The sequence below is a fragment of the Dendrobates tinctorius genome, unplaced genomic scaffold (assembly GCF_039654945.1).
Source record: "Dendrobates tinctorius isolate UK_male_01 unplaced genomic scaffold, ASM3965494v1 ptg000014l, whole genome shotgun sequence".
Classification (NCBI taxonomy): domain Eukaryota; kingdom Metazoa; phylum Chordata; class Amphibia; order Anura; family Dendrobatidae; genus Dendrobates; species Dendrobates tinctorius.
In genome coordinates, this window is record NW_027361682.1 from 953010 (window position 1) to 979849 (window position 26840).

Genomic DNA, 26840 nt, shown 5'->3' on the forward strand with positions numbered 1-26840 from the left:
TGAACGGATGGACTCTACATGCCTGGTTCCCACCGTGAAGCATGGAAGAGGAGGTGAGATGGTGTGGGGGTGCTTTGCTGGTGACACTGTTGGGGATTTATTCAAAATTGAAGGCATACTGAACCAGCATGGCTACCACAGCATCTTGCAGCGGCATGCTATTCCATCCGGTTTGCGTTTAGTTGGACCATCATTTATTTTTCAACAGGACAATGACCCCAAACACACCTCCAGGCTGTGTAAGGGCTATTTGAGCAAGAAGGAGAGTGATGGGGTGCTACGCCAGATGACCTGGCCTTCAGACACCAGACCTGAACCCAATCGAGATGGTTTGGGATGAGCTGGACCGCAGAGTGAAGGCAAATGGGCCAACAAGTGCTAAGCATCTCAGGGAACTCCTTCAAGACTGTTGAAAGACCATTTCCGGAGACTACCTCTTGAAGCTCATCAAGAGAATGCCAAGAGTGTGCAAAGCAGTAATCAAAGCAAAAGGTGGCTACTTTGAAGAACTTAAAATATAAGACATATTTTCAGTTGTTTCACACTTTTTTGGTAATTATATTCCACATGTGTTAATTCATATTTTTGATGCCTTGAGAGTGAATCTACAATTTTCAGAGTCATGAAAATAAAGAAAACTCTTTGAATGAGGTGTGTCCAAACTTTTGGTCTGTACTGTATATATGTAATCGATATTACATAGTGTATTACATATTTACAATTTATTACAGTTTTTTGTGTTCTAAAGTTGTATTCCAATAAACAGATACTCTGTTCTATCTAAATATCTTGATTATTGGATCATAAAAATGATTAAATGTCTGATTTTCACATTGTACTACAATAAATTTTTCACTTAAATATAAGCAATATATGTGGGAGTCGGAGTCATGGAGTCGGAGTTGGTGTAAGGGAAATTGAGGAGTCGGAGTCGCAGGTTTGGCTTACCGACTCCACAGCCCTGGTTACACTTTTAATGTTAGCCAGATGAAGCTGCCTTCTGAGCCCTGAAAGCTTGCAAATATAATTTCTCTGGTTAGCCAATAAAGGTATCACTTTTTGAATACCTTTCTCATTTTTTTGGGACCAAAGTATTTACATCGATGTTTCTGGCTAACACCGTACCACAATATTATTTTGTATTGTACATCGTATTTCCCATTTTTGAGTACACAAATCTATGATATCATTCAAAGTACAATTCGTTCTGCAAAAAACAAGCCCTCACAAGGCCATATTGACGGAAAGATAAAAACATTATGGCTCTGGGAAAAAGGGGAGCAAACAACAAATGCAAAAACGAAAAGGGGCTCCGTCATGAAGGGGTTAAGGGTATGTAAAATTTAACATTGAGAGATAGAATATCAAAAATAAAAACCAGAAAATCACATTCTATAATTTATATAAATTTATTTGCATTTTGCAGTGAGAAATAACTATTTGATCCCCTACCAACCATTAAGCGTTCTGGCTCTTACAGATCAGTTAGACGCTCCTAATCAACTCGCTACCTGCATTAAAGACAGCTGTCATACATAGTCACCTATAAAAGACTACTGTCCACAGACTCAAATCAGTAAGACTAACATCTACAACATGGGCAAGACCAAAGAGCTTTATAAGGATTGTCAGGGAAAAGATCATAGGCCTACACAAAGCTGGAATGGGCTACAAAACCATAAGTAAGACGTTGGGTGAAAAGGAGACAACTGTTGGTGCAATAGTTAGAAAATGGAAGAAATACAAAATTAGTGTCAATCGACATCGATCTGGGGCACCATGCAAAATCTCATCTCGTGGGGTATCCTTGATCAAGAGGAAGATTAGAAATAAGCCTAAAACTACATGGGGGAACATGTTAATGATCTCAAGGCAGCTGAGACCACAGTCATCAAGTAAACCATTGGGAACAAATTATTCCGTAAAAGTTTAGAATACTGCAGTGCCCACAAGGTCTTCCTGCTCAAGAAGGCACATGTGCAGGCCCATCTGAAGTTTGCCAATGAACATCTGGATGATTCTGTGAGTGATTGGGAGAATGTGCTGTGGTCAGATGAGACAAAAATTGATCTCTGTGGCATTAACTCAACTCGCCGTGTTTGGAGGAAGAGAAATGCTGCTTATGAACCAAAGAACACTGTCCCCACTGTCAAACCTGGAGCTGGAAAGATCATGTTTTGGGGATGTTTCTCTGCTAAGGGCACATGACTACTTCAACGCATCAATGGGAGAATGGGTGGAGCCTTGTACAGTAAAATCCGGGAGTGACAACCTCCTGACCTTCACCAGGACATTAAAAATGGATCGTGGCTGGGTCTTCCAGCAAGACAATGACCCAAAACATACAGCCAATGCAACAAAGGAGTGGCTCAAAAAGAAGCACATTAAGGTCATGGAGTGGCCTAGCCAGTCTCCAGACGTTAATCCCATAGAAAACTTATGGAGAGAGTTGAAGATCCGAGTTGCCAAGCGATGGCTTCAAAATCTTAATGATTTAGCGATGATTTGCAGAGAGGAGTGGACAAAAATTCCTCCTGAAATGTGCGCATGCCTCATCATCAACTACAAAAAATGTCTTACTGCTGTGCCAGCCAACAAGGTTTTTGTCACCAAGTATTAAATCATGTTTGCCAGAGGGATCAAATACTTATTTCTTACTGCAAAATGCAAATAAATTTATATAATTTATACAATGTGATTTTCAGGATTGTATTTTTGATATTCTCTCAATGTTAAAATTAACCTACCCTTAAAATTATAGACTGTTTATGTCTTTGTCAGTGGGCAAAATTACAAAATCAGCAAGGAATCAAATACGTATTTCCCCCACTGTACTACATTAGTTTCATGATCTCTGTACCATGATTATCCCTCTATTTCTATGCTTTGATTCTTTATGTAATGAAGTCTATATTTCGCTTTCTGTTCTTGCTCTTAAAGGCTTTGATTTTCTGTTTGTTATATTATGCTGTTACAAAATAAAAAAAAAACTTTTAAAATAGAAAAAAAAACAACAAACAGGAAATGGCTACTTTCCTGTGTGATTTTTCAGGTGAGCAACAAGATTTGTTTTCTGAATAAAACATTTCCCACATTCTGAACATGAAAATGGCTTCTCCCCTGTGTGATTTTTCAGATGTACAACAAGATTTGTTTTCCGATTAAAACATTTACCACATTCTGAACATGAAAATGGCTTCTCCCCTGTGTGATTTTTCAGATGTGCAACAAGATGTGTTTTCTGACTAAAACATTTCCCACATTCTGGACATGAAAATGGCTTCTCCCCTGTGTGAATTCTCTGATGCTTAACAAGACTTCCTTTCTCTGTAAAACATTTCCCACATTCTGAACATGAAAATGGCTTCTCCCCTGTGTGATTTTTCAGATGTGCAACAAGATTTGTTTTCCGATTAAAACATTTCCCACATTTTGAACATGAAAATGGCTTCTCCCCTGTGTGAATTCTCTGATGTGTAACAAGACTTCTTTTCTCTGTAAAACATTTCCCACATTCAGAACATGAAAATGGCTTCTCCCCTGTGTGAATTCTCTGATGTGTAACAAGTCTTGCTTTATCTGTAAAACATTTCCCACATTCTGAACATGAAAATGGCTTCTCCCCTGTGTGATTTTTCAGATGTGCAACAAGATATGTTTTCCGATTAAAACATTTCCCACATTCTGAACATGAAAATGGCTTCTCCCCGGTGTGAATTCTCTGATGTGTAACAAGACTTGCTTTCTCTGTATAACATTTCCCACATTCAGAACATGAAAATGGCTTCTCCCCTGTGTGAATTCTCTGATGCGTAACAAGACTTGCTTTGTCTGTAAAACATTTCCCACATTCAGAACATGAATATGGCTTCTCCCCTGTGTGAATTCTCTGATGTCTAACAAGACTTGCTTTCTCTGTAAAACATTTCCCACAATCAGAACATGAAAATGGCTTATCCCCGGTGTGTATAATCTGATGTCTAACAAGATGTGCTTTATTTGTGTAACATTTCCCACATTCCGAACATGAATATGGTTTCTCTCTAATGTCAGCTATTTCATGTTCAACAGCCCTTCTGTGACTTTTGTTTTGCATATTTGTCTTTGATGAAGCAGAAAAAAGGACCTGACGAAAAAGATCAGAGGACAGATTTTTTCTGATGAGATCTTGAGGTGTGTCTGGTATAATGATATGTTCTTCACAGGTATCGGGTGTGATACTAAGATTATCTGTTGAAAAATCTGAGAATGTCAGACGTCCCTCTGAGATTCTGGTACAGTCATCTGCTAGGATAAAAAAAGGATTCCATTATTTTTCATTAACACTGCATTGGAACTATATTACTAATCATATTATATAATTTATAGCATTCCCATGCAAACTGCAATAAAATTCAATTATAGACAGACTAAGACAATAGACCATAAGGAGGGACTGAGATCACAGTGTTAGGTCACTTTTCACTACTCTATTATAGCCATCGTTTCAGTTCATGTTTCCCTGTGTCTGTCATGAATCTGATTCATTTACATGTTCAGAGAAGACTCATAAAAGGGATCTGTAATCAGTTTTATTAGGAGATTACTTCTCATACATTCTCTGACAGGTACAAGCACTGTAGCACAGAACAAAGGACATTGGAGGAGACTGGTCATGTACACAAGTCATGGCTTTGGAGAAAAAGAAAGTTTTTTTTATATATATTTTTATTGAAGTAACTAAACAGTTGATACAAGAAAGAACAAGTCCTTCATATTCATATATACAGTTGTGCTCAAAAGTTTAGAATTTTTGCTTTCTTGGCCTTTTTTCAGAGAATATGAATGATAACAGCAAAACTTTTTCTCCACTTATGGTTAGTGTTTGGGTGAAGCCATTTATTGTCAAACTACTATGATTTCTCTTTTTAAATCATAATGACAACCCAAAACATCCAAATGACCCTGATCAAACGTTCACATACCTTGGTGATTTTGGCCTCATAACATGCACAGAAGTTGACACAAATAGGTTTGAATGGCTAATAAAGGCAACATTTTCACTTGTAAGCAGTGTGTGTGCATAAAAGCTGAGTGAGTTTCTGGGATCCAGACAGACTCTCGCATCTTTCATCCAGCCACTCGTTTTTGGATTGTGAGTCATAGGGAAAGAAAAAGAATTGTCAACGTATCTACGGGAAAAGGTAGTAGAACTATATAAAACAGGAAAAGGATACCAAAAGATACCTAAGGAATTGATAATGCCAGTCAGCAGCATGCAAACTGTGATTAACAAATGGAAAATCAGGGGCTCTATAAAAACAAAACCATGGTGAGGTAGACCAACAAAAATTTCGTCCACAACTGCCAGGAAAATTGTTCGTGATGCAAAGGAAAAACCACAAATAACATCAGCTGAAATACTGGACTCTCTGAAAACTAGCAATGTGGCTGTTTCAAGATGCACAATAAGGCGGCACTTGAAAAAAAATGGGCTGCATGGTCAAGTCGTCCGAAGAAAGCCATTGCTGCGCAAATGCCACAAAAGTATCTCGCCTACAAGACGCAAAACAGCACAGAGACATGCCTCAAAACTTCTGGAACAAGGTAATTTGGAGTGATGAGAACAAAATTGAACTTTTTGGCCACAACCATAAACGTTATATTTGGAGAGAGGCCAACAAAGCCTATGATGAAAGGAACACTATTCCTACAGTAAAGCACTTAGGTGGATCGCTGATGTTTTGGGGATGTGTGAGCTACAAAGGCACAGGAAACTTGGTCAAAGTTGAAGGAAAGATGAATGCAGCACGTTATCAGCAAATACTGGAGGCAAATTTGCTATCATCAGCTGCGCATGGGACGTACTTTGATGTTCCAACATAACGATTCAAAACACAAGGCCAAGTCGACCTGTCATTGGCTACAGCAGAACAAAGTGAAGGTTCTGGAGTGGCCATCTCAGTCTCCTGACCTCAATATCATTGAGCCCATCTGGGGAGATCTCAAGTGCGCAGTTCATGCTAGACAGCCTAGGAATTTACAGGAATTGGAGGCTTTTTGCCAAGAAGAGTGGTTAGCTTTACCATCTGATAAAATAAAGAACCTCATCCACAACTACCACAAAAGACTAGAAGCTGTCATTGATGTTAGAGGGGCCAATACACAGTATTAAGAAATGGTGTATGTGAACTTTTGATCAGTCATTTAGACGTTGTGGGTTGCCACAATGATTTACAAAGAGAAAACACAGTAGTTTGACAATAAATGGCTTTATACAACCACTAACCATGAGTGGAGAAAAAGTTTTGGTGTCATCATTCATTCATATACTAAAATAAGGCCAAGAAAGCAAAAATTCTGCAAGGGTAAGGAAACTTTTGAGCACAACTTTATGTCATGCACGCCAAAAGAAACATTGGCTGAATATGGGAGCACCAGGGGATCTGAAAGAGCATTTACAGAAGTGTTCTCTGCAAACATACCATATATTCAATTATAGAAAAAAAGCAGTGTGTATAGGAGTCATGATCACCCAAAGATAATAGATAAATAATGGCAATATATAAAAAAATATAAATTTTATTTAACAAAAACACACTAATTTGAACAAACAGCTATAAAAACCATAAAAAAAGCCTAAAAAAAGGCCAAAATGTAACCACAAAGAGTCCATATAAGGACCCTTATGAGCACACTAACATCAAGCTGGCTGTCAATAGAGGTCTAACAATGTGCACATGAACATGCATGCAAATGATAAAAACCAATCTGATAATTTAATGGAAATAACAACACAGGTTCAAAGGACATATAAGCAATATAATACTAAAGCGGCCTACAACCTGAACTGAAAAGAATAAATGTGTACATAAACATGCATGCAGATGATAAAGACCAATCTAATAATCATTAGAAATAACAGCACAAGTTCAAAGGACATATGAGCAACATACTATTAAAGCAGCCTAAAACCTGAGCTGGGAGGGATAAATGACCCATTAAATAGCGAACAAAGGAGTCCCAAATTAACATCAGATATTGTGACAATAATCGCCTGCACCAAAATAGGATAGATACAGATTCCTAGAGAATGATATGATAGGTATAAAAATAAATAACCCTTAGGAATATGTGGTAGTTAGAGTTGAGCGATACCGTCCGATACTTCAAAGTATCGTATCGGATGGTATCGGCCGATCTTTAAAAAAAGTATCGGTATCGCCGATTCCGATACCGGAAGTCCCATTCAAGTCTATGGGACTTCCGGTATCGGAATAAGAAAAACCCTTTCCTGCCCTTGTACAGCCTCTCTGGGGTCTGTACGGGCCTTTCGGGGGGCTGTGCCGGCCTGCCAGGGGGTCTGTGCAGGCTCCGGTGGTCTGTGTCGGCCTGCCGGGGGGCTGTGCCGGCCTGCCGGTGGTCTGTGCAGGCTCCGGGGGGCTGTGCCGGCCTGCCGGGGGGCTGTGCCGGCCTGCCGGGGGGCTGTGCAGGCTTCGGGGGTCTGTGCAGGCATCGTCCGATGGGACTACAAGTCCCATCGGGCGATGCCTGCTACCATGACAGTGATTGACACATTAGCCAATGATGGGACAGTAGTAGTCTCATCATCCGGCTAATGTGTTAAATGTAAAAAAAAAAAAAAAAAAAAATTACATGCTACATACATGCTACATTCATACAACATACTACATACATGCTACATTCATACTACATACTACATACATGCTACATTCATACTACATGCAACATACTACATACATGCTACATTCATACTACATGCAACATACATACTACATATATACTACATACATACTACATACATGCTACATTCATACTACATAAATACTACATGCAACATACATACTACATATATACTACATACATACTACATATATACTACATGCATGCTACATACATACTGCATGCTACATACATACCACATATATACTACATACATACTACATACATACTACATGCATGCTACATGCATGCTACATGCTACATACATAACACATATATACTACATGCATGCTACATACATACTACATGCATGCTACATACATACTACATGCTACATACTACATATATACTACATGCATGCTACATACATACTACATGCTACATACATACTACATGCATGCTACATACATACTACATGCATGCTACATACATACTGCATGCTACATACATACCACATATATACTACATACATACTACATGCATGCTACATGCATGCTACATGCTACATACATAACACATATATACTACATGCATGCTACATACATACTACATGCATGCTACATACATACTACATGCTACATACATACTACATATATACTACATACATACTACATATATACTACATGCATGCTACATACATACTGCATGCTACATACATACTACATGCTACATACATACTACATGCTACATACATACTACATGCTACATACATACTACATATATACTACATGCATGCTACATACATACTACATACATACTACATGCTACATACATACCACATATATACTACATACATACTACATACAATACATTCATACAATACATACATAGACATACAGTACATATAACATAGAGTAACATACTTACCAATACTTGTCACATTGTTCCCCGAAGCCATTGTCTTTTCCGGAATAAATATTAACATAACAAACCACAAAAATACTCACCCACGATCCGAAGCAGTCCACGAGTGTGTCCCACGACGATCTTGGGTAGAGAACTGCAGCATCAGATGATGCTGCCGTTCTCTACGGGCTGCAGGAATCCAATGACGGAAGGTAGGTATCCTTCCGCACTGTATTCCTCCGCCACTTAAAAAAAAAAAGTCCCTAGTCTCACTTTATGCCATTGCTGTGTGGGAATTTCCCACGCAGCAATGGCATAAAGTGAGACTAGGGACTTTTTTTTTTTTTTTAAGTGGCGGAGGAATACGGTGCGGAAGGATACCTACCTTCCGTCATTGGATTCCTGCAGCCCGTAGAGAACGGCAGCATCATCTGATGCTGCAGTTCTCTACCCAAGATCGTCGTGGGACACACTCGTGGACTGCTTCGGATCGTGGGTGAGTATTTTTGTGGTTTGTTATGTTAATATTTATTCCGGAAAAGACAATGGCTTCGGGGAACAATGTGACAAGTATTGGTAAGTATGTTACTCTATGTTATATGTACTGTATGTCTATGTATGTATTGTATGAATGTATTGTATGTAGTATGTATGTAGTATATATGTTGTATGTATGTAGCATGTATGTATGTAGTATGTATGTAGCATGCATGTAGTATATATGTAGTATGTATGTAGCATGTAGTATGTATGTAGCATGCAGTATGTATGTAGCATGCATGTAGTATATATGTAGTATGTATGTAGCATGCATGTAGTATGTATGTAGCATGCATGTAGTATGTATGTAGCATGCATGTAGTATGTATGTAGCATGCATGTAGTATGTATGTAGCATGCATGTAGTATGTATGTAGCATGCATGTAGTATGTATGTAGGATGCATGTAGTATGTATGTAGCATGCATGTAGTATGTATGTAGCATGCATGTAGTATGTATGTAGCATGCATGTAGTATGTATGTAGCATGCATGCAGTATGTATGTAGTATGTATGTAGTATGTATGTAGCATGCATGTAGTATGCATGTAGCATGCATGTAGTATGTATGTAGTATGTATGTGGCATGTAGTATGTATGTAGCATGCATGTAGTATGTATGTAGCATGCATGTAGTATGTATGTAGCATGCATGTAGTATGTATGTAGTATGTATGTAGTATGTAGCATGTATGTAGCATGTATGTGGTATGTATGTAGTATGCATGTAGTATATATGTAGTATGTAGCATGCATGTAGCATGCATGTAGTATGTATGTAGCATGCATGTAGTATGTATGTAGCATGCATGTAGTATGTATGTAGCATGCATGCAGTATGTATGTAGCATGAATGTAGTATGTATGTAGTATATATGTAGTATGTATGTAGCATGTAGTATGTATGTAGCATGCATGTAGTATGTATGTAGTATTTTTTTTTTTTTTTTTTTTTTTAACATTTAACACATTAGCCGGATGATGGGACTACTACTGTCCCATCATTGGCTAATGTGTCAATCACTGTCATGGTAGCAGGCATCGCCCGATGGGACTTGTAGTCCCATCGGACGATGCTTGCACAGACCCCCGGACATCAGCACAGCCCCCCGGCAGGCCGGCACAGCCCCCTGGCAGGCCGGTACAGACCCCCACAGGGTGCACAGACCACCGGCAGGCCGGCACAGCCCCCCGGCAGGCCGGTACAGACCCCGGGCAGTCCACACAGCCCCCCGGCAGGCCCGAAATGACAGCGCATCATGATGCGCACACACCGCGCATCATGATGACGTCAGTCTGTCAATCAACTTGGAACTTCCGATTCCGATGCCGAATTCCGATATTGAAAAAATATCGGAAGTCGGTATCGGAATTCCGATACAGCAAGTATCGGCCGATACCCGATACTTGCGGTATCGGAATGCTCAACACTAGTGGTAGTATTGGATGGCCCTATGTGGCAGCACAACCATAGAAATGGTATAATGACCTGAATGAAAAATAGGGAAACTACTTATTCTGGAGTGCCCTCTAACCTCCCCTTTTCCACATACCATATATTCAGTGCCTTGCGAAAGTATTCGGCTCCCTGGAACTTTTCAACCTTTTCTCACATATCATGCTTCAAACAAAGATACCAAATATAAATTTTTGGTGAAGAATCAACAACAAGTGGGACACAATTGTAAAGTTGAATGAAAGTTATTGGTTATTTTAAATTTTTGTGGAAATTCAAATACTGAAAAGTGGGGCGTGCAATATTATTTGGCCCCTTTAACTTAATACTTTGTTGCGCCACCTTTTGCTGCAATTACAGCTGCAAGTCTCTTGGGGTATGTCTATCCGTTTTCTACATTGAGAGACTGTAATTTTTGCCCATTCTTCCTTGGCAAACAGCTTGAGCTCAGTGAGGTTGGATGGAGATCGTTTGTGAACAGCAGTCACAGATTCTTGATTGGATTCAGGTCTGGACTTTGACTTGGCCATTCTAACACCTGGATATGTTTATTTGTGAACCATTCCATTGTAGATTTTGCTTTATGTTTGGGACCATTGTCTTGTTGGAAGACAAATCTCCGTCACAGTCTCAGGTCTTTTGCAGACTCCAACAGGTTTTCTTCAAGAATGGTCCTGTATTTGGCTCCATCCATTTTCCCATCAAGTTTAACCATCTTCCCTGTCCCTGCTGAAGAAAAGCAGGCCCAAACCACGATGCTGCCACCACTGTTTGTGAAACAAGAGGGGATTATAGGGAGAAAAATGGGAAGCGCAAGCTTCTAAGTGTAGTAGTTAATTATCAAAGTGTGAATACACTCACCTATTTGGTGTCTTGAGATACTGCATGTAGATCCAGTCCCTGGATCACTCCATTCCTCTTTCCATTCAGTTTGCTGCAAAGATCTGGCAACTAGTGAGAGCACTGGACAGCGCTTTCATAGGCTATAACACTTGGTGAATGTTTTTCCCAACAATATGCGCTCCTGAAGGATGATGATGGAACTTGATATTTAGATTCAAGGATGATTTTTATTTTTAATTCAAAATAGAATACAACCGGTTTCGACTGCTAAGAGTCTTCCTCAGGTATAATGTCAAGAATATAAACGGATCTGTCTGAACACATTTTATAGCAGATCTCCCTGCATGTGGTTTTGGGTGGGGGCTGAAAGGTCTGTTTATCAGACACACCCAGATACTCAGATATGCAGGATTTTGCACTCTGAGGAATCGAGCAAAACTCATATACCAAATAAATGTTACACAAAAAATTTTTCACACAAAAAATTTTTCACATAAAAAAACAATTAAAAAGTATATATATATATATATATATATATATATATATATATATATATATATATATATATATATATAAAAATATTCCAAACTTTTCACACTAAATTTTATTTTTTATTTTTTTCCTTTTTTCTAAAAACACTATAAATATTATGTGTAAAATTTCTTTAAAATGTTATTAAACATACTGAAGTGTGATTTAATACAAAAATATAAAATCCTACAAACATGTACATTATAGCAAAATTTAAAACTCTTCCTTAAAACTCTTTCTAATGTAAGTATTATATGCCCTCTATAACATCATTTAATCCATCCGGGTATAATGTACCCAGACGGAAGAGTGGTATATGAGTTTTGCTCGATTCCTCAGAGTGCAAAATCCTGCATATCTGAGTATCTGGGTGTGTCTGATAAACAGACCTTTCAGCCCCCACCCAAAACCACATGCAGGGAGATCTGCTATAAAATGTGTTCAGACAGATCCGTTTATATTCTTGACATTATACCTGAGGAAGACTCTTAGCAGTCGAAAACGGTTGTATTCTATTTTTGAATTAAAAATAAAAATCATCCTTGAATCTAAATATCAAGTTCCATCATCATCCTTCAGGAGCGCATATTGCTGGGAAAAACATTCACCACCATGTTTAGCAGTGGGGATGACGTGTTCAGGGTGATGAGCTGGGTTGCCTTTACGCCAAACATGTCGTTTGGCATTGTTGTAAAAAGTTCGATTTTGGTTTCATCTGACCAGAGCACCACATGTTTGGTGTGTTTCCCAGGTGGCTAGTTGCAAACTTTAAATGACACTTTTTATGGATATCTTGGAGAAATGGCTTTCTTCTTGCCACTCTTCCATAAAGGCCAGATGTGTCCAGTGTACGACGGATTGTTGTCCTATGGACAGACTGTCAAACCTCAGCTGTAGATCTCTGCAGTTCATCCAGAGTGATCATGGGGCCTCTTGGCTGCATCTCTGATCAGTCTTCTCCTTGTTTGAGATGAAAGTTTAGAGGGACGGCCGGGTCTTGGTAGATTTGCAGTGGTATGATACTCCTTCCATTTCAATATGATAGCTTGCACAGTGCTCCTTGGGATGTTTAAAGTTTTGGAAATCATTTTGTATCCAAATCCAGCTTTAAACTTCTCCACAACAGTATCACGGACCTGCCTGTTGTGTTCTTTGGTCTTCATGATGCTCTGTACATCAATCAGAACCCTGAGGCTATCACAGAGCAGGTGCATTTATACAGAGACTTGATTAGACACAGGTGGATTATATTTATCATCATTAGTCATTTAGGACAACATTGGATCATTCGGAGATCCACAATGAACTTCTGGAGTGAGTTTGCTGCACTGAAAGTAAAGGGGCTGAATAATATTGCACTCCCCACTTTTCAGTTTTTGTATTTCCACAAAAATTTAAAATAACCAATAAATTTCGTTCAACTTCACAATTGTGTCCCATTTGTTGTTGATTATTCACCAAAAATTTACATTTGGTATCTTTATGTTTGAAGCATGATATGTGGGAAAAGGTTGAAAAGTTCCAGGGAGCCGCATACTTTCGCAAGGCACTGTACTCGTGTAAAAGCCGAGTTTTTCAGCACATTTTTTTGTGCTGAAAACGCCCCCCCCCCCAGCTTATACACGAGTCATTGTCCCAGAAAGACGGCAGGGGGAGGGAGAGCAGCAGTGAATATTAATTTCTCTTATAGCGAGCAAAACCGCTATGGAAGCCTTATACCAGCTAAGTCCATAAGAATCATGAAGTGCTGTCCACATGATCAGTATTTTTCCTGTCAGGATTTGTGCTGCTTTTAAATCCACAGCATGTCAATTCTTTGTGCGTTTTTGCCTTGTTTTTCACTCATTGACTTTAATGGAGTCAGTAAAATAAGCAGCAAAAATGCAGGTATAAAAAGGTTTCCTGATTTGAGGTTTTTTTCTTGCATTTTTACTGACTTCCTGTGGTGTTTCCTACACTATCATCTGTGTGACGGCACAAGAAACACAGGCAGCTCTGATCAGAGCACTGCAAGGTCATGCTGTCAGATGTGAGAGTTACCCTGCAGCTGTGACTGTGATCTGTGGTAAAAAGCTTACAGCTGGTCACAGGCGTCGGCTGATGAGAGACCACTACTCCCATCAGCCTACACCAGCTGTCGCTAATAACAGCGAAAGCAGGAGCTGCTGAGGATTGTAGCTATCACCTGGCACCTTGCCTCAAAGTAATAAAAAAAAATTAAATAATAATTTAAAATAAATGCTTAAATAAAAAACCCATAGTATACTCACCTTCATCTAATCCCTGAAGCCCTTGACTACTGTAAAAAGTGACTGCTCTCAAAGTCATCAGGATTGTCGTGTGACATTATGGATTATCTTTTCACTTCAGACAAGTGAGCATATGGTTGTTTTATTGTTTTTGTTACAGCGGACAACTGGGGATTAGGTGTTAAGGTGAGTGTTACGTGTTACAGAACCACTCCGCACCCAGAATATGTTGTGCAGTTATATGTATGTATAATAGGTTCCATGTGAGATGCATGTCCCTAATGCATCAGTTCACAGGCTGCGCCCCTGGGCAGAGGGGACACGATATTCTCCTTTTGTCCGCCCTCCCCCCACCTTTGTAATTCCCACAGTAAACATCGGCAGGCTCCGGCCACCTGCGGCTTTTGTAATGTATGTCTGGCCTGCCGCTTTTCTATTGGCCGGCCCTCTGTATCTGTGTGATATATTTTGTGTCCTGTGAGTAAAGTGTTGTCAGACTGGAAATACATGGAGAAGCAGTGATCTTTTAAATGCGCCCATGTAACCAAGGAATTCCAGCCAGCGTCATTCATTCAGACTCCAGCCAACGCAGAGCGGACCTCCGAAAACACGGGGTGGTACTGAAAGAGGTACCCCAGCTTGGTAGACCCCGTTACAGTGAGTATAATGTGTTTTTCATATGTAAATAAATGTCTAAAACCGTATGGTAATTTATTTCAAATAAAGGACTTTATTCTAGGTATTTTTTTTTATTTTCAACTTGAATATGTGGTCAGTGATGGGGATGTCTTATAGATGCCTCTCCATTACTAACCCCTGGGCTTCATATCAGCTGCCAATACAAGGCTAACATAAGCCCCCCAAACTATGACCGCATTTGCCACTGCATCAGAGCAAGTGGGAAGAGGGAGGCTAAGCTCCAGATTTGGAGCATCTTATTGATGAGCCATTTCTGAGACGGTTGAGAGCTAATGTTTTTAGTCTGGGAAGGGGCAATAAACCATGGCCCTTTACAAAGCTATTAATATCAGCCCACAGCTGTCTGTTTTGCTTTTGCTGGTTACAATTTTTAGGGGGACCCTACGTTAATTTTTCTCTGGGTCCCCCTGTAAACTAGCCAGTACAGACTAAGCAAAAAGCTGAGAGCTGATATTAATACTCTGGGAACCTTTATGGCAATAGGCTCCTTCCCAGAATATTAACATCAGCCCTCAGCCGTCTGCTTTCCCTCTGCTGGTTATGAAAATTACGCAAGAGCACACGTCATTTTTTGTATTAAATGAAAAAATTAAATGTCAGCATGAGAGCCCACCAATATGAACCAGAATAACCACACGGGTGTCACTGCCGCCAGGTATCGAGCAGAGTTCTACCAGTTGGGGTACGTGCCCACGAGCAGAAATAGCAGAGTCTTGGAAGCAGCTCACCTGTGCTGCATCCAAACTGCTGTATTCTACGATACAAGCACAGTGGATGGGATTTATAGAAATCCCAAGCCCTGTGTAGCGCTATTTGACGCTTGGTGCGGATTCACATGCAGCAACATGTCAATTTCTGTTGCGGAGATAGAACCACTGAACAAAAATGTAAATTAAATGTGATCAAAAAGACAAATGTAAATAAAAATGGTATCCCTGAAAAAGTCATCTTGTCATGCAAAAAATATGACGCTACACAGCTCCATCAGATTAAAAATTAAAAAGTTAAAGCTTTAACAATAAAGAGATGCAAAAATGTTTTTTTCTATAAAATAGTGTTTATTGTGCAAAAGTGCCAAAATATAAAGGTTTATTTTCCGCTTTATAAGACGCACCTGATTATAAGACTCGCCTAGAGTTTAGAGAGGAAAATAAGAAAAAAATATTTTGAGCCAAATAGTGTGCAAAAACCTCTAATAAAATACAAAAATATTATCTGTGGATGACGCTCTATTATGGGGGATCTGTGAATTACAGTACAGTGACTGCAGGACCGTATATTGTGTCTACCACTCCCCTTATCCTCAGGAATACACCCACTTACTGTATACATGGATGTATTCTGAAAGATGAGGGAGGTGGTAGTCACATTTGCAATAAACACTTTGGACACTACAATACAGTGTATATTTACACTAAATATGACTAGAACCCCCATCATCCTTCAGAATATACCCATTGATACAGTAGATTCTGAAGGATGATGGGGGTTGTTTTCTCACCTTTCCTAAAAGGATCTCGGACTTGAGAGTACTGTAGTTGCAACATTAAATAGTGTGCAGGGACAGATGTGATTGGTGGAGGCAGCTCAGCAACAGTTCCCTCCACCAATCACTATCCATCCCCGCAGCTTTAGGCCTCTTTCACACATCCCTGTCTCAGATAAGTGTGGTGACACTTTTCACACGTATCAGAGACATTGACACAGGTAAACCCATTCAGATGAATTTGTCTGTGCACATGTCAGTGTGTTTCCACGGCCCATGTGTCCGTTTTCTACCGTCAGTACGGGAGTCAGCACGTGGAGAACACACATGGATGTCATCCGTATAACATGCATCTGAGCCAGGGAAGAAGCACTACAGTAAGCGCTGTTCCACGGCGCCAGGTGCTGAAGATGGTTCTCATCATTCTCCCCTGCTCTGCCGGCATTCGGCACGAGCAGAGGAGAATGATTAGAGATATACAAGTCAGAACAATGACAGAAGGTGTTTTTTTTTTTTGGACTGTTACTCCCATCAACCTACACCTGCTGCCGCTAATAACAGTGACATCAGGAGTTGTTGATGTTTTAGTCAGTTTTTCTGTTATTTATATCCAAATAAGAAGAGATAAAGGATGGCACTCACCGTTCAAATATTGAAGACTTTATTCAATAGGTAAAAATCATCGGCACGGGAGAAATGTGCTGAATGCGGACTATGGCAGTTTCGCACTCATGCGCTTCTACGGGTCCTGAAGCGTAGAAGTACAGGAGCGCAAAACGGCCGTAGTCCGCATTCTGCACACTTCTCCAGTGCCGATGATTTTTACCTATTGAATAAAGTCTTCACTATTTGAACCGTGAGTGCCATCCTTTATCTCTTCTCATTTGGATATTGGACTTGTTTGTTTCATGGATTGAGCACCCGTTCATTGTGGGTTCATGGCGTTTTGTATGTGATTTAACCTCTAAGCACATAGCAGAGGTGGTGGCGATGCAGCAGTGCCAAACCTTTTCTCTGTATATGGATTATCAATAGTCTGTTATTTATATGCTAAGCTTCCTGACTGAGCACTCCGCCCTGCGCCATGTGGTGATTTTAATTACATCTTATTACACCTGGTTCAGGCTAACTCCTACAGGTATGTTTCCACGTTCAGGAAACGTTGCAGATTGGACGCTGCGTACAGCCGCAGGGTCCAATCCACAGCGTCAAGATGTTACAGAATAGTGGAGGGGATTTTATGAAATCCCATCTCCATTATGCGTGCAAACATGCAGGTGGCAGACCTGCGTACCCGGCCATGCGGCGCGTCTTTATAGACCGCAGCATGTCTATTTACGTCTCCGCAAGATAAATAACACAGTCTATGTATAGGATGCTGCGTTTCCGCATGTGTTCAAATGAATCACCGCACGTAAAAAAGGGGGCAGTGCTTTGGGCGGAGCTGCGTCCTCTCAGCAGCGTTTCCTTATCGTGAAAACATAGCCTAAATGTAGGCTTTACTGAGAGGTGTCCACATAAATTAAATTAAAGAATTAAAAAAAATTGTAAATATTTGTAAAAATATTTAAAGAAAAAAAAAAAATCAATATTTATTCCATCAATAAATAAATATTTGAATTAAAAAAATCTAACCAATAAAAGTACACATATTTGGTATCGCCGCGTCCGTAACGACCCGACCTATAAAACTGTTCCATTAGTTAACCCTTTTAGTGAACACAAAAAAAAAAAAACACAAGGCAAAAAAACAAATGCTTTATCATCATACCGCCAAACAAAAAGTGGAACAACACGCGATCAAAAAGATGGATATAAATAAATGTGGTACCGCTGAAAACGTCATCTTGTCCCGCAAAAAACAAGCCCCCATACAGTTCATCATCGGAAAAATAATAAAAAAAAAAAAAGTTATAGATCTCAGCATAAAGCAATGCAAAAACAATTATTTTTTTTATATAAAATAGTTTTAATTGTATAAAAGCACCAAAACATAAAAAAAAAAAAAAAGATATAAATAAGGTATTGCGGTCATCGTACTTACCCCAAGAATAACACTGCTTAATCAATTTTATCACACACGGAACGGTATAAACGCCCCCCCCCCCCAAAAGAAATTCATGAACTGCTGATTTTTGTTCATTCTGCCTCCCAACAATCGGAATAAAAAGCGATCAAAAAAAGTAATGTGCTCAAAAACGGTACCAATAAAAACGTCAACTCGTCCCGCAAAAAACATGACCTCACATGACTCTGTGGGGCAAAATATGGAAAAATTATAGCTCTCAAAATGTGGTGATGCAAAATCTATCTTTTTGCTATAAAAAGCATACACCATGCGCCCAACAGTGATTTATCCCCACATATGGGGTATCAGCGTACTCAGGACAAATTGCACGACAAGTTTTGGAGTTCAATTTCTCATGTTACCTTTGGTAAAATAAAAAAAAATTGGATCTGAAGTAAATTTGTGAAAAAAGTTAAATGTTCATTTATTTAAACATTCCAAAAATTCTTGTGAAGCACCTGAAGGGTTAATAAACTTTTTGAATGTGGTTTTGAGTACACTGAGGGGCAGAGGCGTATCCAGGGGGGGGGCAGCCGGGGCAGTTGCCCCGGGCGCAGCCAGCAGGGGGGCGCAGTCGGGCCGCCTAATGCAGCGGTCCGCAGTTTCTCCCCTGGCGGCTGCGTTCTGTCACCCCCCGGCCTGAGAGTCGGCTGTTCTCTGTGACAGGTGCAGAGAAGGGGGTCGCGCCGGCTCCCAGGCAGCAATTGTACTTGGTGTCTATACAGACGCCAGTACAACTGAAGCTCTGACCGCCGTGTCAGAGCGACGTCAGCAGCGTGATCATGTCATGTGTTCACGCTGCTGACGTCACTCCCCGGCGCCCAGAGCAAACGCTGGTGGTAAGTGTGCTCCACTGTGGAGCTGAAGAACCACCGAAGATGGGAGATGGGGTATAATGTGGGGATGGGTGGTAATGAGAGAGGGAGAGAGGGAGGGGTGGAGATGGGGGTTAATGTGGGGATGGATGTTAATGAGTGGGGGGGTTAATGTGTGGAGATGGGGGTTAATGAGTGGGGGGGTTAATGTGTGGGGGTTAATGAGTGGAGATGGGGGTTGTGTGGGGGGGTTAATGAGTGGAGATGAGGGTTAATGAGTGGAGATGAGGGTTAATGAGTGGGGGGTTAATGAGTGGAGATGAGGGTTAATGAGTGGGGGGGTTAATGAGTGGAGATGGGGTTAATGAGTGGGGGGTTAATGAGTGGAGATGAGGGTTAATGAGTGGGGGTTAATGAGGGGATGAGGGTTAATGTGGGGATGGATGTTAATGAGTGGGGGGTTAATGAGTGGAGATGGGGGTTAATGTGTGGGGGGTTAATGTGTGGGGATGAGGGTTAATGTGGGGATGGATGTTAATGAGTGGGGGGTTAATGTGTGGAGATGGGTGTTAATGTGGGGATGGGGGGGTTAATGAGTGGAGATGGGGGTTAATGTGGGGATGGATGTTAATGAGTGGGGGGGTTAATGAGTGGGGGGTTAATGAGTGGAGATGGGGGTTAATGAGTGGAGATGGGGGTTAATGAGTGGAGATGGGGGTTAATGAGTGGAGATGGGGGTTAATGAGTGGGGGGTTAATGAGTGGGGATGAGGGTTAATGAGTGGGGGGGTTAATGAGTGGAGGTGGGGGGTTAATGTGTGGAGATGGGGTTGTGTAGGGGGGTTAATGTGTGGGGATGAGGGTTAATGTGGGGATGGATGTTAATGAGTGGGGGGTTAATGTGTGGAGATGGGTGTTAATGTGGGGATGGGAGGGTTAATGAGGGGATGAATGTTAATGAGTGGGGGGGTTAATGAGTGGGGGGTTAATGAGTGGAGATGGGGGTTAATGAGTGGAGATGGGGGTTAATGTGTGGGGGGTTAATGAGTGGGGATGAGGGTTAATGAGTGGGGGGGTTAATGAGTGGAGATGGGGGTTAATGTGTAGGAGGGTTAATGAGTGGGGATGGGGGTTTATGTGTGGGGGTTAATGAGTGGGGATGGGGGTTAATGTGTGGGGGGTTAAAGAGTGGAGATGGGGGTTAATGTGTGGGGGGTTAATGAGTGGAGATGGGGGTTAATGTGTGGGGGACTTGGAGTGGGGGATTGTATTTAATGTGTGTGGGGAGATTTGAGGACACAAAATGAAGAGTATATATGAGGAAACAGTATGGGGGGATGGGTGCAGACAGTAAGGGGTGCGAACGGGTGAATGTGTGCAGAAACAGTATGGGGAGTCAGGGGTATGTGTGAACAGACAGTATAGAGAGTGAGGGGGTAAATATATGAGGAGACAGTATGGTGAACAGAGGGATGTTGGAGGAGAAAGTATGAGGAGGGAGGGGAATAGTGTGAGGCGACAGTATATTGCAGATATTTGTATTTAGGAGCATTACAATGACACTTCTATCTTTAAGGGCATCGAGTGGAGAGTTGGAGCAGAAGACCGGAGAAGATGGATGTCTGCAGAGACGGCTGTGGATGAGAAAACTCATCATGGGGTCTGGACAAGAAGAAGAAAAGGAGAACGACTCCAGAGACGACGTCATCTATAAGGTACCTGGATGTAAATATTATTTGTGACACTGACTAATTCTCATGTTTTTATTTGTTAGGAATATTAATCCCTTCACCCCCAAGGGTGGTTTGCACGTTCATGACCGGGCCAATTTTTACAATTCTGACCACTGTACCTTTATGAGGTCATAACTCTGGAACGCTTCCATGGATCCCGGTGATTCTGACACTGTTTTCTCGTGACATATTGTACTTCATGTTAGTGGTAAAATTTCATTCAAATAACTTGCGTTTATTTGTGAGAAAAACAGAAATTTGGCGAAAATTTCGCAATTTTCCAACTTTGAATTTTTATGCCCTTAAATCACTGAGATACGGCACACAAAAAACTCAATAACTAACATTTCCCACATATTTACTTTACATAAGCACAATTTTGGAACCAAAATTTTTTTTTGTTAGGAAGTTATAAGGGTTAAAAGTTGACCAGCGATTTCTCATTTTTACAACACCATTTTATTTTTAGGACCACATCACATTTGAGGTCACTTTGAGGGGTCTATATGATAGAAAATACCCAAAAGTGACACCATTCTAAAAACTGCACCCCTTAAGGTGCTCAAAACCACATTCAAGAAGTTTATTAACCCTTTAGGTGCGTCACAGGAATTTTTTTGAATATTTTAAAAAAAATGAACATCTAACTTTTTTTCACAAAAAAAATACTTCAGGTTCAATTTTTTTTATTTTACCAAGGGTAACAGGAGAAATTGGACTGCAAAAGTTATTGTGCAATTTGTCCTGAGTACGCTGATACCTGATATGTGGGGGGGGAACGACTGTTTCGGCGCATGGCAGAGCTCAGAATGGAAGGAGCGCCGTTTGACTTTTTCAATGCAAAATTGGCTGGAATTCAGATCGGACGCCATGTCACGTTTGGAGAGTCCCTGATGTACCTAAACAGTGGAAACCCCCTACAAGTGACCCCATTTTGGAAACTAGACCCCCCAAGGAACTTATCTAGATATGTGGTGAGAACTTTGAACCCCCAAGGGCTTCACAGAAGTTTATAACATAAAGCCGTACAATTAAAAAATCATATTTTTTCCACGAAAATGATCTTTTCACCCTCAATTCTTATTTTTCCAAGGGTAACAGGACCCTAAAAGTTATTGTGCAATTTGTCCTGAGTACGCTGATACCCCACATGTGGGGGTAAACCACTATTTGGGCGCATGGCAGAGCTCGGAAGGGAAGCAGCGCCATTTGACGTTTTTGGCTGGAATTGAGATCGGACACCATGTCGCGATTGGAAAACCCCTGATGTACCTAAACAGTGGAAACCCCCCACAAATGACACCATTTTGTAAACTAGACCCCCCAAGGAACTTCTCTAGATGTGTGGTGAGCACTTTGAACCCCCCAGTGCTTCATAGAAGTTTATAACGCCTGGGCGTGAAAATAAAAAATTCGTATTTTTTCCACAAACATGATCTTTAGTCACCATTTTTTTTTTTCCCAAGGGTACCAGGAGAAATTGGACCCCAAAAGTTGTTGTCCAATTTGTCCTGAGTATGCTGATACCCCATATGTGGGAGAAAACTACTGTATGGGCACACGTCGGGGCTCGGAAGGGAAGTAGTGACGTTTTGGAATGCAGACTTTGATGGAATGGTCTGCGGGTGTCATGTTGCCTTTGGAGAGCCCCTAATGTACCTAAACAGTGGAAACACCCCACATATGACCCCATTTTGAAAACTAGACCCCCTAAGGAACTTACCTAGATGTGTGGTGAGCACTTTGAACCCCCAAGGGCTTCACAGAAGTTTATAATGCCCGGGCATGAAAATAAAAAAATCGTATTTTTTCCACAAACATGATCAATTAGTCCCCAATTTTTTTTTTTTCCCAAGGGTACCAGGAGAAATTGGACCCCAAAAGTTGTTGTCCAATTTGTCATGAGTACGCCGACACCCCATATGTGGGAGAAAACTACTGTATGGACACACGTCGGGGCTCGGAAGGGAAGCAGTGATATTTTGGAATGCAGACTTTGATGGAATGGTCTGCGGGTGTCACGTGCGTTTGGAGAGCCCCTGATGTACCTAAACTATTGAAACACCCCACAAGTGACCCCATTTTCGACACTAGGCCCCCCACGGAACTTATCTAGATGTGTGGTGAGCACTTTGAACCCCCAAGTGCTTCACAGAAGTTTATAACGCCTGGGCGTGAAAATAAAAAAAACTTTTTTCCACAAAAATGATATTTTTGCCCCCAATTTTTTATTTTCCTAAGGGTAACAGGAGAAATTGGACTGCAAAAATTGTTTTGCAATTTGACCTGAGTAGGCTGATACCCTACATGTGGGGGTAAAACACTGTTTGGGCGCATGGCAGAGCTTGGAAGGGAAGGAGCACCATTTGACTTTTTCAACTCAGAATTGGCTGGAATTGAGATCAGACGCCGTGTTGCATTTGGAGAGCCCCTGATGTGCCCAAACAGTGGAAACCCCCAATTCTAACTCCAACCCGAACCCTAACACACCCCTAACCCTAATCTCAGCCCTAACCCTAACGCTAACCCTAGCCCTAATGGAAAAATGGAAATAAATACATTTTTTTATTTTATTATTTTTCCCTAACTAAGGGGGTGATAACGGGGGTTTGATTTACTATTTATGGCGGTTTTTATGTTTGGCGGCTGTCACACGCTAAAAGACGCTTTTTATTGTAAAAATAGTTTTTGCATCACCATATATTGTGAGCTCTAATTTTTCCGTATTTTGACCCACCGAGTCATGTGAGGTCTTATTTTTTGCGGGACGAGTTGACGTTTTTATTGGTACCATTTTCGGGCACGTGACATTTTTTGATCGCTTTTTATTCCGATTTTTGGGACGCAGAATGAACAAAAACCAGCGTTTCATGAATTTCTTTTGGGGGGGTGCGTTTACACCGTTCCGCGTGCGATAAAATTGATAAAGCGGTTTTATTCTTCGGGTCAGTACGCTTACAGAGATACCTTATTTAGGTGTTTTTTTTATGTTTTGTCGGTTTTATGCAATGAAAACTATTTTATATAAAAAATAATTATTTTTGCATCGCTTTATTCTGCGAGCTATAACTTTTTTATTTTTTTGCGGATGATGCTGTGTGGCGGCTCGTTTTTTGCGGGACAAGATGACGTTTTCAGCGGTACCATGGATATTTATATGCGTCTTTTTGATCGCGCGTTATTACACTTTTTGTTTGGCGGTATGATAATAAAGCATTATTTTTTGCTTCGTTTTTTATTTTTATTTTTTTAAGGGGTTCGCTAAAGGGGTTAACTAATGGGACAGTTTTATAGGGCGGGTCGCTACGGACGCGGCGATACCTAATATGTGTACTTTTATTGTTTTGGTATTTTTTTTTATGTCTAAAAAATGGATTTATTTGGGGGAATATTTTTTTTTTTTCTAATTTATTTGGCGATTTTTTTTAATTTATTTTAACACTTTTTTTTATTTTTTTTTTTACTTTATTAAATAGTCCCAGGTGGGACATCACTGTCCTGTGACAGATCGCTGATCTGTCACATCACAGATCACTGTGACAGATCAGCAATCTGTCACAGGCACTGCAGAAGGCTTACTCATGCCTGCGCTTTGCAGGCACTGAGGAAGCCAGCTTCCTGCAGGCCCCCGAAGGCCCCCGTCGCCATCTTGGATTCGGGGGCCTGCAGGAAAGAAGCCCCCGGCAGCAGCGCTGCACATTGCGCTGCCGTGGGGGGCTCAGGGAAGCACGGAGGGAGCCCCCTCCCTGCCGATGCTTCCCTTTAACTCCAGGTCAAACATGATCGCGGTGTGCAAGGGGTTAACGTGTCGGGGGCGGTCCGTGACCGCCCCTGACACATTGTGCCGGGTGTCAGCTGTGATAATCAGCTGACGCCCGGCCGCGATCAGCGGCGCTCACCACGTGGGCGCCGCTGATCGCGGTAGACATACTATCCCGTCTATGGGCATAGGGGCCCGGGTCCCATGGACGGGATAGTACGTCTCATGTCAGGAAGGGGTTAAAGGGGTTCTCCAGGTTTGTGCTGAGTCCGCAGTCATTTCTTGTGACTGCAGACTTCTGAATTCTCACAGTGCGCACTGAACGCTGTTAGGATTCTCTCGTGCCGGTAATTTACATACATGCGGTCACATGCTGACTAGACATGTGTGGCCTCACTCAAAGAAAATGAACAGAGCGAGGCCGGGCACGTCTAGTCGGAATGTGGCCAGAAGTATATAAATCACATACTTGTGCTGACATGACTGTACACCGGCAAGGGAGAATCCTAAAAGTGTGCAGTGCATTCATTGTGAGAATTCAGAAGCTGCAATGTCAGGACTCAGCTCTGCAGGTTCCAGTACTCATCACATGGACACTTCACTCATATGCGATTTTCATACTTATGGTCTTGTGACAACGAGCTTCTCTTCCTGCTTTCAGTTTTTTACTGAACATTGAAAGCATTAGGGAGAGCGGCTCGTGGGTACATGGCTAAGTGTGCAAGTCGCATATGTACATGGGGGGGGCGCCGAACCAAATTCTTGCCCCGGGTGCCAGAAAGCCTAGATACGCCTCTGCTGAGGGGTGTAGTTTTTAGAATGGTGTCACTTTTCTATCATATAGACCCCTCAAATGGTGTTGTAAAAATGAGAAATCGCTGTTTAACTTTAAACCCTTATAATTTCCTAGCAAAAAAAAAGTTTGGTTCCAAAATTGTGCTGATGTAACGCAGACATGTGGGAATGTTATTTATTAACTATTTTGTGTGACAAAATTTCTATGTTTTAAGGGCATGAAAATTCAAAGTAGGAAAATTGCAAAATTCTCGACAAATTTCCGTTTTTTTTTTTTTTACAAATAAATGCAAGTCATATCAAAGAAATTTTACCACTATCATGAAGTACAATATGCCACGAGAAAACAGTGTCAGAATCACCGGGTTCAATGGAAGCGTTCCAGAGTTATTACCTCATAAAGGGACAGTGGTCAGAATTGTAAAAATTGGTCTCGTCATTAACATGCAAACCACCCTTGGGGGTAAAGGGGTTAATAACAGTGACATCAGTAGCGGATAATGGGGGTATTCCCCTCCCACTGCCTGTGATATAACTAAATAAATTAATGAAAAACCCGGCATGGGTTCCCCCATATTTTCTATAACCAGCCAGGCAACACTCACAGTTGTCAGATTCAGCAATGTTGTTTATCAAGAATAGAGGGGTCCCCATGCCTTATTTTTAATTAATTAAATTATTAAAATAAACGGTGTGGGGTACACTCCATTTTTGACAACCACCCTTGCAAAAGGTCACAGCTGGGGGCTGTTATACTCAGGTTGGTAAGGGGCCATGGATATTGGCCCCCCAGCCTAAAAATAGCAGCCTGCAGCTGCCCAGAAAAAGCACATCTATTAGATGCACCAATTCTGGCGCTCTGCCCGGCTCTTCCCACTTGCCCTGTAGCGGTGCAAAGTGGGGATAATATTTGTGGGGTTGATGTCACCTTTGTATTGTCAGGTGACATCAAGCCCACAGATTAGTAATGGAGAGGCGTCTGTAAGACACTTATCCATTACTAATCCTATAGTTGTATGATAAAGACACAGCCATTTATAAAGTGCTTTATTTGAAATAAGACTAAACATGGTTTTCCATTTTAATTTAACCGCCTAATTCCCTGAAGCACTTTTTCTCCTGTAATAAACCAAAAATAAAAAACAACAATATACCATACCTGTTCGTCATTCTGTCCCACTCCGTAATCCATGTTTGGGGGAGAAACCGTTTACAACCTGGACGGTGCCAAGATGGTACCGTTCACGCTGAAAACCACTGGTGAATGAGCTGCTGCAAGTACAGCATCATTGACATC

General features: G+C 41.1%; 2 protein-coding genes across 7 annotated transcripts in view; one reads left to right on the top strand and one right to left on the bottom strand.

Moving 5' to 3' along the window:
* LOC141073571 (uncharacterized) overlaps positions 1–26840 on the top strand; it is a 700581-nt gene that overhangs the window by 526916 nt on the left and 146825 nt on the right. The window lies entirely within an intron of this gene.
* Positions 3011–26840, bottom strand: part of LOC141073791 (uncharacterized) — a 240812-nt gene continuing 216982 nt past the window's right edge. For 2 of the 3 annotated variants that reach the window (XM_073561214.1, XM_073561233.1), the window contains one exon: positions 3011–4287. In XM_073561214.1, coding sequence (XP_073417315.1) covers positions 3029–4287 — 1259 coding nt within the window. In that variant the 3' untranslated portion in view covers positions 3011–3028. The remainder of the gene's footprint in view (positions 4288–26840) is intronic. The other variant, XM_073561223.1, reaches the window with a different exon arrangement.